Genomic DNA, 13532 nt, shown 5'->3' on the forward strand with positions numbered 1-13532 from the left:
TTGTGTATTGTGGGCTTCTTTTGTGGCCTTGGCCAGCCATTTAATCTCTACTACCTTGGGTCCATCCATTTAAAAGAAAGAAGGAATTTTTAAAAAGGCAAACAAAACCAAACAACGAAAACCTTCAACATCTTTCCTACCCTTGTTTGGTCTTGCTTATGTAGACTACCTAGCAGTTAAAGTCACCCAGACACTGCCTCTGGGCATGGATATAACGCAAATAATACCAACAAGAGAGTTCAGATATGGGTTGACTATGCGTAAAATGCTTGCTAACGAAGCGTGAAGTGCCCTGGAGAATCCAACTCATGCAGAATAAAAGTTGTCAAGAAGGTGGTGCAATATTACCGTGGTTCCTGTTTGTTTGGCTTTCCTAACGAGTATCAGATATACGCGGAAGTTTTCCTTACAATAAAGTTGCGTGAACTAAAAAGTAGTATCAGGTTGCTGCATCTGGCTTAGCTTTAGAAGTGGAAATATAGTAATGGGATAAACGAAAGGGCCACCCACTATAAAGTGTGGGTGACCCGTATAAGGGGGAAAAAAAAAAATCTTTAATGGATATTTATTCCAAAGGCTGTTACAAAGAAACTGCTCTCAGACTGATGTAGTGCCAAGCATAGAGGATTAAACTTTTTAATGACTTTTTGTTGATCAACATCCAAGATATCTAGGAACAAAGGAGAGGTTCTGTAACTCCACATAAAGAATATTATTTTCAGACAAGAAGAGGGTGCTTGAAAACATAAGTTCAGAAGATACAGTAAAACGTAGCAGGGAAGAGGACAAATACAAGTCTCAGCTGCAGAACAGCTTATTTTGAGGGAGGAGAACAGATTTATAGTTAATGGTAAATGCCAGAATCCTAGGTAATTGCATGCTGACGACGACTAGAATAGGACAATGTCCATTTTGGCTTGATTCAGAAATTGCATTGGATTATTTCTGTTTCTTTGGGCTTTTTTTTTTTTTTGGTACCTTTATCAAAAAATTACTGTCCCCTGTAGGTAATGGACCTGAGTCTAGTTGGGTTTTTTTCCCTCTCTTTTTTTTCTCATTCCTATGACATTAGGTGTTTTTTTATGAATTAGATATTTTTGGAAATCCTATTGTCCTCTCTCTTCTGTGTTATGGTGCCTAGTGCTGAAGGAAGTCTTGCTTGAAAATGGAAAGGGGCCCATAAGATCGAGAAGAGGATGTAGTCGGAGTACAACATCTGGAGTGAAAGATGGTCCCTCAGTGGCTATTGCAGACTGAAACTAAGAGCAGTCCCTACTAACTCAGGGGCTGCAGACGTAAATGTAGTCTGAAGCCACCCTGTTCTTGCCTCCTGGACTGCATGTGCTCAGCTCGCTCTGCTGAGAATTGGGGTCTGGGTTTGTTTGAATTAATAGTGAAGTCATTACACTATGTAAATATGTTAGTGTTCATCTGGTTTTACTCACAAGTTATTCTTGCCTCGCTGTGTTGTTCCTGTTTTCTTGTTTGTGCAAAATTAACCAGGAGCCTTTTAAAAGAAAAAGGGTAACTAGTGTTGAAACCTTGATTGCTATGTTATTTACCACAGGCTGAAGTTGGGTAGGCAGCTCTAACTTAATCATGTAATAATAGTACAATTATTTTTTTAATGATTCTGCTAGGGTCCTTTCCTTTTCTGCCATCTTTGGCCTCCTTTGAGTAAAGTGTGATAATTTGCCTTAATAGCCTAGTGTGATAATTTTTCCTTTTACTCTTGCTGAGGAGACAGCTGAGCAGCAACATGAGCCCAACCACTTCACAGAGGTTGCCTGTGCCCTCAGGGGGCTGTGACCGAGCCCTTTCCCAGCACAGCTGCTCTTCTGCAGGTAGTCCCGCTGCCTGAGCACTGCTGGCTCCTCGTACAAGCAGAACTGCTCCTAGAATGCATCAGGACGAGGAGCCGTGCTCTCGTGCTGTAATTCTCCCTGTTGGTATGAAGGGGAAAGCCTCACGCTCCGTTATTGACTCGTCCTGTTTCTCAGGCTCACTCACGCTGATCAAATGTAAGAACTTAAGAAATATCGCCACTTTTTTTTTTTTTTTTTTTTTTCTCCCTGTCTTTAAAACTCATTAACCTCTGTGGCCATGTCTGTGAATTCTCTGTGGGGCATGAGGCTGCAGAGCAGGAGCCAGTGCAGGTACCCCAGTGCTGTTTGTTCTGATCTTAAAGCTGCTCTGACTGATTTTAGATGTCTGGTATCAGTCCTCTGTAGGTGCTTTGGCATGCAGAGGACTTGGTACCTCGGTTCCTCTTGTGATGGATCAGTCACAGCCATGGGGCTCACATAGGGCAAGAAAGGAGGGAAGGTGAATATCAGAGGGCAGGGGTGGTTTCTGATACAGGGGAAAGAACTGGGGATTGAAAGAGGCATATGAGCCAGGTGTTCTCACAGAAATGACCATCAGGGAGACAAACAATAATGCTGACATTCAGTAATGATGTTAGATTGCAGTCAGCAGTCTGCTGAGGTGGAGACTGTGGTTCATCCTTCTCAGACATACGGCATCTGGCTGTCTCTCCCGCTGACACGAACTCATGTGTTCAGGGCTGGCCTTTCAAACATGGGGGCCAGAGAAACTGCATTTTGAAAACTGGTGTCTTAAATGCTTTGTATTCTGCAATGCAAAGCATATTCTGCAAGGAATACCTAAGGACATTTCCAGGGTGAGGACTGCAGATGCTGCACAAATGTTTATAACCTGGGAGCATTCTCTCTGCAGGCGCTGTCGCAGACAAAGGGAGTTTTTGCACCGACTTCAAGAAGATGGGGTTTCTCCCTTGCTTTTTCTAGATTTTGTGAATGTTTAGAAGCAAAGGAAGTTTGTACCCTTAGTAGCTATAGTACAGAAGGCAAAGCTGTCATCTCTTTTTTTTTTTTCTTTTTTTTTCTTTCTGTGAATACATGGTTGCAGAGATGGTTCCCAATAAAAGCTCCACCTTGCAAGTGCATCATGATTTGGGGGTGTTCAGTCCCAGGTGTTAGAACAGTAAATCACTGCCAGTTTCCAGCAGTGTTGTTCTACTCCCAACCACAATATCTGAGTATCTACCTGTGGTTTAATGCTTGGTGCTTTGTGAGCCATGGGATCTGATAGTTGTTTCCATCTGGATAGTATTCTTAGATTAATAAAAAACTGCATACTTCTAGAGTTAATAGATCCAGAGAGAAAACTGGTTTTGGCAACCCACTGTTCATCTATCGTAGTAAACATGTTGATCAAAAAGCCAGAAGAATCTTACTCTGGAGCAGATGATAAATAGCCAGTTAGAAACTAAAAAGCTAAACCATCAGAAAAGGGGTAGGGAAAAGGCAGAGGTAAAAGGGCAAGAACAGCTTGCTGAACAGGCTGGACATAGACCAAAGTGTGTGCTAGCAAACCTTTATTCTTTGAGCAGTTTTTGGTGAGAGGCTTCCTGTCACATTGATTCAGTACTACATTGTTGCCTTCAAAGATTACCTAACGTTGTTGTGACGCTCTCTGTTGTAATGCTGCTGCTGGTAGTTCACCAGACAATATGAATCATATGCTTTGAGACAAAGTCCATAAAATTTTGGCTCAAACTGACTGTTCCCCAAACTTTTGAACCTTTAATTATGTCTCTGGTAAGGTACCAGTTCCATGGAGTAGGAAGCCTCCTTCAAAATCAAGCAGCATAGGAGGGTCGTGGTCTCTCCAGGTGTTGAGAACAAAGCGCTGCTATGTGATCCCATGGTCATGATACAAGGGAGAGAGGGAAAACTTGAGCAGCGGTGTATGCACAGTGTACGTGGGGCAGGAAACATGGTATGGTTCCTTTGCAGTGGTGTGATTCGGCAGAGTGACACCAACGTGGATCTGAGGTTGGTAATTTGCCTTAAAGGAGTGATAGGACAAGACCTATGGCTGTGCTGCCTTGGGAACTACAAGGTACGTGCTGCGTCTCGGTGATAGTTGCATGCTGTTCTGTTGTATAAACCACATACATCTGTGCATATTTTGGGCACAGTGTGCTGCCCTTTAAGTCATTTGGAAATAGAACTCATTCGAGGTTTTGCCTAGATGAGGAATTGAAGGTGAATCAAGTTGAATAAACCTTGTGAGGTAGATCATTTTAAGTGCCTTAAAGCTTTGAGTTTATACATACATAACACATGTAAAATTAAGGACAATTTAATTCAGACAATAGTATCTACCCAGGAATTTAATTGATGCACTTGCAGTCTTTCAGATTATCTTCTCTGTATGTCCTCCTGAAGCCAGGGCCAGCTTCAAACAGACAGTACCTCCTCCCAGTAAGACACAAACCGTAGGTAGTTCTGTAAGAAAACACGTTGAATTGTAAGCTGTTTTATAAGAGGTTCTGCTGTAGATCTAAAATGCTCATTGAAATCCACCACATGGGGCCACCGTATGAGTGAGATTTCATCCAGGAAAATCCTTTGGAGGTTTTCTGTCTGCACTGGAAGAGGCACCACTAGCGCTGGCTAGCTCTGTGCGCAACAGGGCAACGCAGCTCCCATTTTTATGTTAGGGTGTTTGACTCTTTCCTCCAGGTGCAGCTACACACTACCCCTAATGGAATGGGAAGTTGTTTTCCATCACGTTTTTTTTGGGAGAGGAAAGCCTCAGTCAGGACCCACGTGAGTCCCACAGCCTTGTCGGTTCGGAGGGACGTCAGTGAAGTTTGTTTTTTGGTTGTTAAGATCTGAGTTTTCTTTGGCTCTAGCAAATCATGAGAGCTGGACTACTGCACGTTTTAGAAATGCTCTTCCCCTGGTGGTCTAGCAGTGGATTGAGTCATTACTTTGAAACATGAATATTTATTGTCTTACTAATGCAGGCTTCTGGGGCCATTAGCCACACAGTTTGAAGGAATGATCTTTGGAGGTTGCAGTATATGTATCCAGTCTGTGAATCAGACCTCATGAACAGCAGTATTGTTTTAAGTTGAAGAGCTAAAAATAAGTTATTGCTAGAAGGAAGTGCCAGTGCTTCATCTAGAGGTAGAAGATGGTGCTTTTCTCTCTGGGTCTGTCAGAAAAGTGGGTCAGAGATGTATTATTTTAAAAAGAAGGAGGCTTGGTGAGAAAAATTGAATCATTAAATTTGTCATGGCAACTGAATGGAGTAAATCTGTTTCATTGAGACTACTGTGAGTTTTGCTTTCAGGAATGGTCTGTGCCACAGCAGTCACTGAGAGTTGAGAGCTTCTGGTGAGATCTGTCTGAGACAGGATCCATGTCTGGAGCTGTCTGAGAGCACAGCACGATTTCCTCCATGGGATAAATTAACCATGGCTTTTTGCTTGTGCACAGTGAGATCCTCGCTATCATCTATGCTTGTGTTCGGCTAAGAATAGACAAAAGCAACATCAGCGGTGCTGTGGGAAAACTGCATTGCTCCAGATGGCTGCTGATAAACTCTTTGCTCATTTGGGATTAAAACCAGTAGTAAATGACGGTCATTTCCCATCCACAGCTTAATGTACACATTTGTTTAGCAGCTAGGAGAAAGCTAGGCTGGAGTTTGTCAGTTAGACATGGATTTGTCTGGATACACTTGAGAAACTGTCAGAAAGTAGTTTATTTGCCTTGCAGGGGAAAAAAAACAACCCACAAAGATTTGTAAGTTTATTGTGCATGTGTGCACTCATTTGTTTGTTTGATAAAAAGCTTTGACCTCTCCCTTTTCCCCCTCCATTTCACTTTATCACATTTATGTGGTTCTGAGTGAAGAGCTCTTATTTCGCTTACTACAAAGGTTTGTATCCTGTGAGATCATGCTAGGTTTTCTCCTTTCATTTCATAGAGAGGATCTTCATTCTAGCTCCAAAGAGGTGAGTGGGACAAATCCCATATGTGATGGATTCATCTAGCCCTACAGGCCACATGTTGCGTGCAACTGTCCCACCAATGTTGATCTGCTAAAAGCCAAAACAAATTTGAGATCCCAACTCAGAATCAGGCCCATCCAAGGAGCCAAACAATGACTTGCATTCTTTGTAATTAGTCTTGACAGCACGCTATTTGGTTAAAGCATATGTTTGCATTTCCTAATTCATTGGCATGCTTTTACTTTGGATTAACTAATTCTTCAGAGAGAGAGAAAAGCAAAAGCAGACCTGGCATCCCTGTGGCTATTTCAGATGTTTGCTCTACGGGGACCAAATCCTTGCTCCAAAAGATAGTTCTGTCCTGTCCAAAGCAGAATAGGAAGGAGAGGCTCTTGCCATGATTGAGCCAGTTGGTTGCTTCATTGTGCCTGATGGCTGTGGAATATTAAGCAATATACACAGTCCCGAGGCTCTAGGGCAAATAAGCTCTATTGTTCATCTCTTACATGGAGGGTGGAAACTCTTTCCTCTTGCCTATAGTTCAGGCCGGTTTTGATCATCTAGTTAGCACCGTGGCTGTAGAGAGGTCAGCTGCCACCTCCTTTACAGTCACTATTTTAAAATTTATAAAAGTAGAATTGTTTGAAATAGAGAAAATAGCCTTTTTTCCTTAAGTAACAAATGAGTAATGGACTGAGTTGCAGGACTAATTAATTTGTGGTAAGCTGTCTTTACGGGTAGGTGTAAATATAAAAGATAATATAGGTGTGTTTTAAAAGCGAAGTCTTCTGACAGCAGAAAAAGATATTTCTGATGGATGTGATTGCATAACCTAGTGGCACAGGTATTTGCATGAGGTATTAGTAACTAGGGATTCTCTATGTACAACACTGTGTGTAGGAGCCTAAATTTTATTTCTAGCACACTGGTACCTAGGAAGCAAGACCATTCCTGGGGCAATGTATGTGTCCATTTTCTTGAGTCACTTGTCTCACCTTTGCAATAGCTACTGCCTCTTTGCCAGGTGAGTGATGCATGGTTGACCTGGTAGCTCTACAGTGCTTTTACTTTCTGGCTGTACAACTAACTGTGGCTTTTGTACTGTTCTTCAGCTCAGTCCTCAGTACCATCACAGGATGATTGTATGAGACAGAAGCTGGCTGAGCATCCATTACAGTAACTGGTGATATTGTCATTTATGTGGTACATGAGACTTTAGTTCTCTTTGTGAGCGCTGCTCAGCATCCCCAGTAAAAGCGTAATGAATAACCTCCATGCTGTTTCTTCTGCTGGGATTGGTAGAAGCTATAATCTCCTGCCAGGACTGACTCTGCACTTGGACTTTATGATGTGTTTAAATAGTAAAAAAAAAAAAAGTTAACTGCTTTTGGGGAGTCACTACTGATATCTGTTCCACCAAATCACTTCTTTAGGCACAGCTCCTCTCGGTGTTGAAGGTGGGTCTGAAGCCAGCAGTGTCTAGGAGTGCTTGTACTGAGTAAGTGATGACACAGCCTAGGTAAAGATGCCAGTGGCTCTTCCTACCTTTCTCTGACATAGCTACTACAGGGTGGAGTAGCTTCAGCATAGAAACAAATGAGACATCATAAGATGAGCAGCTGAGAGCCTGGTGACTAACACACTGGCTGGGAATATTGTCTTCAAATATTTGCTGGAGGCCATTCTGAAATTCAAGCCCTTATATCCCAAAGCTCAGTAAAGTGTGTCTCTACTTACCCTGCAGTGCATTACAGTGCCTGTCTTACTCTCCCCCTGCAGTGCTTCTCCATTATGTTTTATAGTGCCAGGCAGAGACTCAGACTGACTGACTCCATAGCACAACAGTCCCACCACTTAGTACCGCTCCAGCTTGCAGCGAAACTCTGTGGTTCAAGATAGCCATGTAAAATATGTACAATAGTAAGTGACGCCAGCAAAAATATCAAGAAAACCTCATTGTACCAAGAAAAGGTGCTAGGTTAGATCTCCTCTGCCAAAAGGGGAAGACAAAAGTAGAAATAAACCGCACTCCTCAAATAAAGGGAATGGCATTGCCGCTTAGTCGCAAGTTAGATAATCAGTCCCTTCCTCAGCCTCACAGTGAAGTTAATAATACAAAAGGAAGAGCCTTAGTAGGACTCCTGGAAGGACTTGTTCAACTATAACCCCCCCCCCAACTTTTCTCTATCATCTGCATTGTTTTCATTGAGTATCTCTATCATGCACTCTTGGCATTTTGAATATCAATTCAGGAAGTGCAGGAATGGAGGTTCATATTTTCTCATTCAAAAAGAAAAGTTTAACATGTACATGTTGTTGTGACCTGGCTGCCAAATGTTAGTCTTGGTGGGCTGATGCAGGGGACATCCTGGCACCGCATGAGCAGCACCCCTTTAAATATCCAGCCTGAACCCTCCAACATTGCAAAAAATCCAGTATATCTTTGCTATACATGTATCTTTTATACAAGGGTACAAAAGTAATTGGAATGACTGAGGAGAAAACATCTCGGCAAGCAATGCTCTTAATCAGACAACACATTGTGAAAATGGGACTCATTATCACAGGCAAATCTAGTTTGTGTCATGCTACGGGTGACTTGATCGCCTGTAATCCTGGCTAAAAAAAAAAAAAAAAATTAAAAAGATTGTTTAAATGCAGCTTCAGGGAGTGCTACATATTTTATCTCAGTTTCATCTGGTTTCCCATAATATCAAAGCTGTGTTTAGTGGATAGAGATTTACGACCAGAAAATGATATGTATAGCTGAAGAATGTGAAGGGATGATGTGCCTTGTAGAATTAGTTATCATTGCTGGGGAAGTAGAGCTGGTTTACAGCTTGCTTTTTCCCTCTCCATCTGGGACTGATTTGTGTCTTTGTGTTGTATATAGGAAATGTTCTCTGCAATTCTCTAAACGTAAAGACTGTTTCAGGCACGGTGGCGTAGGAGATTTTGAAAAACTTGACTCATGCATAGACAATTGTTAGCATGTACATTTTTACAAGTATGTTTTCTTTATGCTGTATTTTAAAAAAATATATACATATTTATACATAGACTGACTCAGCTGCTGCCAACAACGGGACAACTATGAACACATTTTCCCTCCTGTTAGCCAAGGCTATGTACACACTAGATTATTTTATTTTTGTGTTTTAATACTGAATGCTGCGCAGCAATAGAAATTACTTTCCTGGGAGCAGGAGTTATTCCAATGAATGTCTAGTGACTAGGAGGCAGACACAAGGCTATGTAGGCATTTTTGTTTCGAGCCCTCTGTGATTGATAGCTAGGATATCAAATGGATGGTGGTTTTTGAAGAAAGATCAAGGCACTGATGGCATCGGCATTTACAAGAGGGTTTTTTCATATAGCTGGCTGGCAGCTGGTCTTTGGGGGTTTTGAATGGATTTGCTAGTTGTTGTCTGAGCTACACAGAACAAGGAAATAATTTTTTATGTGCTGCAGTCACTTAACTAAGGTAAGTGAATGTTTTGGCTTATTTTTTCATTTCAAAAGTGTCATCTTTATTTAGGATGAGGCTCTAGAGTGGGCTAGAGCCCACTTTCCTTGGCAATTTTTAATGTAAAAATTGTCTTTGGTTACTTTTACCATTCTTAAAGACAGAGTTGGGAGTTGGCAATTAGATGCATATCTTAAAATATCTTTTACATGTCACTCAGCCTAAAAGCCAAAAGTATAACAGACGCTAGATATGGTATGTGAGAGCATTCATTAGCACCATTCAGGATCAGGGAACTCTTCTTTTAAAACCTACTTGAGGAACCAAAAGAAAACTGCAAGTAGGCTTCTTGCTGACAAGTTGCAGGTGTATACCACATGCCCATATTGGAAAAAAGATGTGGTTATGAAGGTCTTGATGACAGACAAGGGTCTAAAATGCCTTCATCTCCAGGTTTTAGCTAGTTCATCTGGTTTTTATTTGCATTTCCCTCAGCCAGCAGCGTTAGTATTTTCCAAACTCGGTATAACCATGTGCAGGTCTATATAAAATCGCTTTTCTGCATTGTAAGATCTTTAGTAAGGTCTCATTTAAGTTGGGGAAGCCTTATTTTTATGGTAACAATATCATAAATTTTAAATCAGTGTTAGTGATTTCTTGCTGGAAAGGAGTGATGAGACTGAGAGAAGTGCATTTTAGTTCCTCTTTGCTAGAACAGGTAGAGTCCACTTATGCCTGAAGAGAACCAAACAGGTGAGTGCTTGCGTTTGTCTCTTACTGCCACTCCTAGCTAAAAGAGCTGGCCGCCTTTGATGTTCTTCCTCTCAAGGATGAAATCAAGAGGAAATGTTTATTCTCAAGGGAGAAAGACTTACACATACGTCAGGTTTCTCCCAACATCTGCACTCCGGAATCATTCTTCAAAGACACGTATTCAGAGGGCAGAAGTAATGGGGCAGCAGCACTTGGGGAATATCCAGACAGCACTTTTGGTACTGTAAAGTAAATTTGGACAAAGAAAACAACTAATGAAATCACATGGGAAACAACATGGTTCCCACTCCCACTAACAGCACTAGAGAAACTTGCTTGGTTTTATTGTCAGACTTCTTGTTTCTTCTGCGATTCTCAAGAGAATGGCACAAAGAGAAACAAGAATTTCTCCATCTATAAGAACAATTTTCAGAGCAAATTCTCAACAGCCTCCAAGTTTTTCTTTTCTGAGAACAATATAATCAAGCCTTGATTTAAAATATTATTAGAAAAGTAATCAGCCACATTAAAAATTATTCAGTTGAGCTTTTTTTTTTTTTGTGAATAATTAATTGCAAGAGTCATTTTGAAAACAGGAAAAGCAGTACTTTGATTTATTTAAAATGCTGGAGAAAATTAGTTGGAGAAGTGTAAACATCATTTTCCAGACAGGGCTCAAAATTTTTTCTCATCTTTTTTATCTAAACAGATTCCTCAAGTATAATTTTGGGGAATGAAAAAAATCTATGATTAATTTAATAGGCAGTAAAATTAGATGCAGACAGAGAGCATAGTTGTAGCTGTGTGGGAGTCAGCAGAAAGGATGCTGGAATGTGGCAGTGTGTGTTCTCGTGTCTCCCTAAAGCATCATGTCTCTTCCTTTTGTAGGAATAAGTTTTTCTTTCTGTCTCTTTATGGGAGAACACAGTGCTTTCACACTCTTTTTGAAAAATTCATTTTTCCTGTAAGAATGCTCGTTTTGATGAATATGGGAAAGTTGTATACATGTGTGTCTGCTTGCAGGGAGTTATATGTGCAAAGCAGTTTGTGCTCTGTAATAGTCCATGCTGTTGTTTAGCGGGTGACAAGTTTAAGGTGTATACTAAGGCCCTAAGTGAAGTGAAGGTTATCAAAGTGAAATGCTGACCAGGGATGTCTGTTCACTTCCAAGGAATCCAGCTGGTGTGGGCCACTGGGCAGTGGTGCAACTGCAAAGGGGCTGGTACCAATGTGGTGTAGACATTCACTGTGACAACAGTGAACTATCAAAGGAAAATACCTCCTTGGAGTTTAAATTAAAATGTTACCTATTGAAGGGTATGTTTCAGGATTTTTACCGACTGAGTGGAGTTTTGTGACTCTGTTTATTCTTCACTGTGGAGTTTTAAGCTCTTGCCTAGGAACCAGAGGCCTGAACCCACAAAAATATAAGTTCTTTTGTGCCAATATATGTTTAACACAAGAAAAGATGAAACCACCAGGGAGCTGGCTGTATCTCCCTGATTCTTTAAGCAGATTCTTCACCAGCAGCGTAAGCTTAAAGATTGCTGTACGGCTGCAGTGAAGCATCCCCCCTGCATCTCCTGGCCCCAGGGAATGGTATCTCAACTCTCAGTTTCTTTCTTTGGGGGTTTCGGTGGTTTTTTGTGTGGTTTTTTTGTGTTTTTTGTTTTGGTTTTGTTTTTAAACAGGCTGCATACACACCTTGTACAATGCAGTGCTTCACCATAAACCTTTCTTTTACCCATCAGGCCTATCCCTGTACCAACGATAAGGAATGTGAAGTTGGGCGATACTGTCACAGTCCTCATCAAGCGACTTCTGCATGCATGATGTGCCGGAGGAAGAAGAAGCGCTGCCACAGAGACGGCATGTGCTGCCCTGGGAACCGCTGCAACAACGGTACATCAGCCATTTCTTGGTTTTCTTCCATAAAATCAGCATTTTGATAGCATCTATTTTTCTGAGTCTTCCCAGCAACAGTATTTTTTTCTCCATGACTGTGCTGCTTCTTTTTCTAAGCCAAGAAAGCTTCATTTCCTATATCATTCCACTCCATTTTATTTAATATTATTTCTATGTTTAAGGCTTGTGTACTATACAGACTACTGTGTATGTCTCTCGATTGCTTTTCCTCTTGTTCAAATCTTTGACTGACTGTTTTTCCTCGCAGGTATTTGCATACCAGTAACCGAAAGCATCCTTACACCTCACATCCCTGCTCTAGAGGGGCCACGCAACAAGAAGAATGGTCATTATGCCAGCAAGGATTTGGGATGGCACAACCTCGGGAGGCAACGCTCCAAGCTCTCACACATAAAAGGTAAGATGGCATTTACACTGCACTGCTTCGTTCCTTCAGGTTACGAATGGTTTATGGTTGGGCTTGATGACCTTAAAGGTTCTTTTCCAACCTAAATGATTCTATGCTGTTAAGATCAGCAAAGCAAACTAGAAATAGACAGTAATGTCACAGGGGGTGAATGTCTATCATGAGAATCGACAGCAGGACTCAAAAAGCGATGTAACATCAACCAACAGTTCCTGTGATTGAAATAGCATCTGCTTTCTTCTCTGTATCAGGGGTGGACTGGCAATCCATTTTTCAGTTGTGCAAGATTGCACACATCATCCTCTTGTACTAGTCATGTAATTAAGCACTTGTAATTCTGCTTACAGTCCTGTAGATGAATTTCTCCTTACTCTTAGGGCAGGGCTCATTCCTTACCCCCTAGAAACTTCCTAATTCATTTCCTTCCCTTGTGTTTACATCCTTCAAATAGCCCCAGATGGAAATATAATCTCTCTTGTGTTCTGAGCTTCATTTGCATCAGTCTGCACTGAATCTTCTGTACTCGCATGTTTTCCCATGAGGTAAAATAGTTTGGTTGCTCTTTTTAGGACATGAAGGCGATCCCTGCCTACGGTCATCAGACTGTATCGAGGGACACTGCTGTGCTCGCCATTTCTGGACGAAAATTTGCAAGCCTGTGTTGCATCAGGGGGAGGTATGCACCAAACAGCGCAAAAAAGGGTCCCACGGACTGGAGATTTTCCAAAGATGTGACTGTGCCAAGGGGCTGTCTTGCAAAGTATGGAAAGATGCGACCTCCTCTTCTAAATCAAGACTTCACGTGTGCCAGAAAATCTGAACGAGGATTGGGAAGATAGTATTAAGTGACTGTGGCTTTATGTATTTAATGCATGGCACAGTGGGAAATGAGGACTGCAAGTGAGAACAGAATGGCTAAAGTAACAGTTAGGGTAGGAGTAGAAGTCACATCAAATGCGTTTCTTTTTGAGCTGGTAGTAACCACCCGTGCAGCTGGCGATCTCCTACTGTGCAGCTCTTCTGTAAATAACTTCTACAGTTTGTGGGAAATGCTAGTATGCAAACACGTCCAGTGGAAATTGATGTTACTTACCTTGCTGTGTTGTCCTATGATGTTTCAGGGGTTCAGTATTAGGGCTACAGTGGGT

General features: G+C 41.5%; 1 protein-coding gene across 1 annotated transcript in view; it reads left to right on the plus strand.

Moving 5' to 3' along the window:
- DKK2 (dickkopf WNT signaling pathway inhibitor 2) overlaps positions 1–13204 on the plus strand; it is a 37289-nt gene extending 24085 nt beyond the window's left edge. The window contains exons 3-5 of the mRNA XM_010072614.1: positions 11804–11954; positions 12226–12375; positions 12954–13204. Coding sequence (XP_010070916.1) covers positions 11804–11954; positions 12226–12375; positions 12954–13204 — 552 coding nt within the window. The remainder of the gene's footprint in view (positions 1–11803; positions 11955–12225; positions 12376–12953) is intronic.
- Positions 13205–13532: the final 328 nt, after the last annotated feature.

Source organism: Pterocles gutturalis, unplaced genomic scaffold (assembly GCF_000699245.1).
Source record: "Pterocles gutturalis isolate BGI_N339 unplaced genomic scaffold, ASM69924v1 scaffold15927, whole genome shotgun sequence".
NCBI lineage: Eukaryota > Metazoa > Chordata > Aves > Pterocliformes > Pteroclidae > Pterocles > Pterocles gutturalis.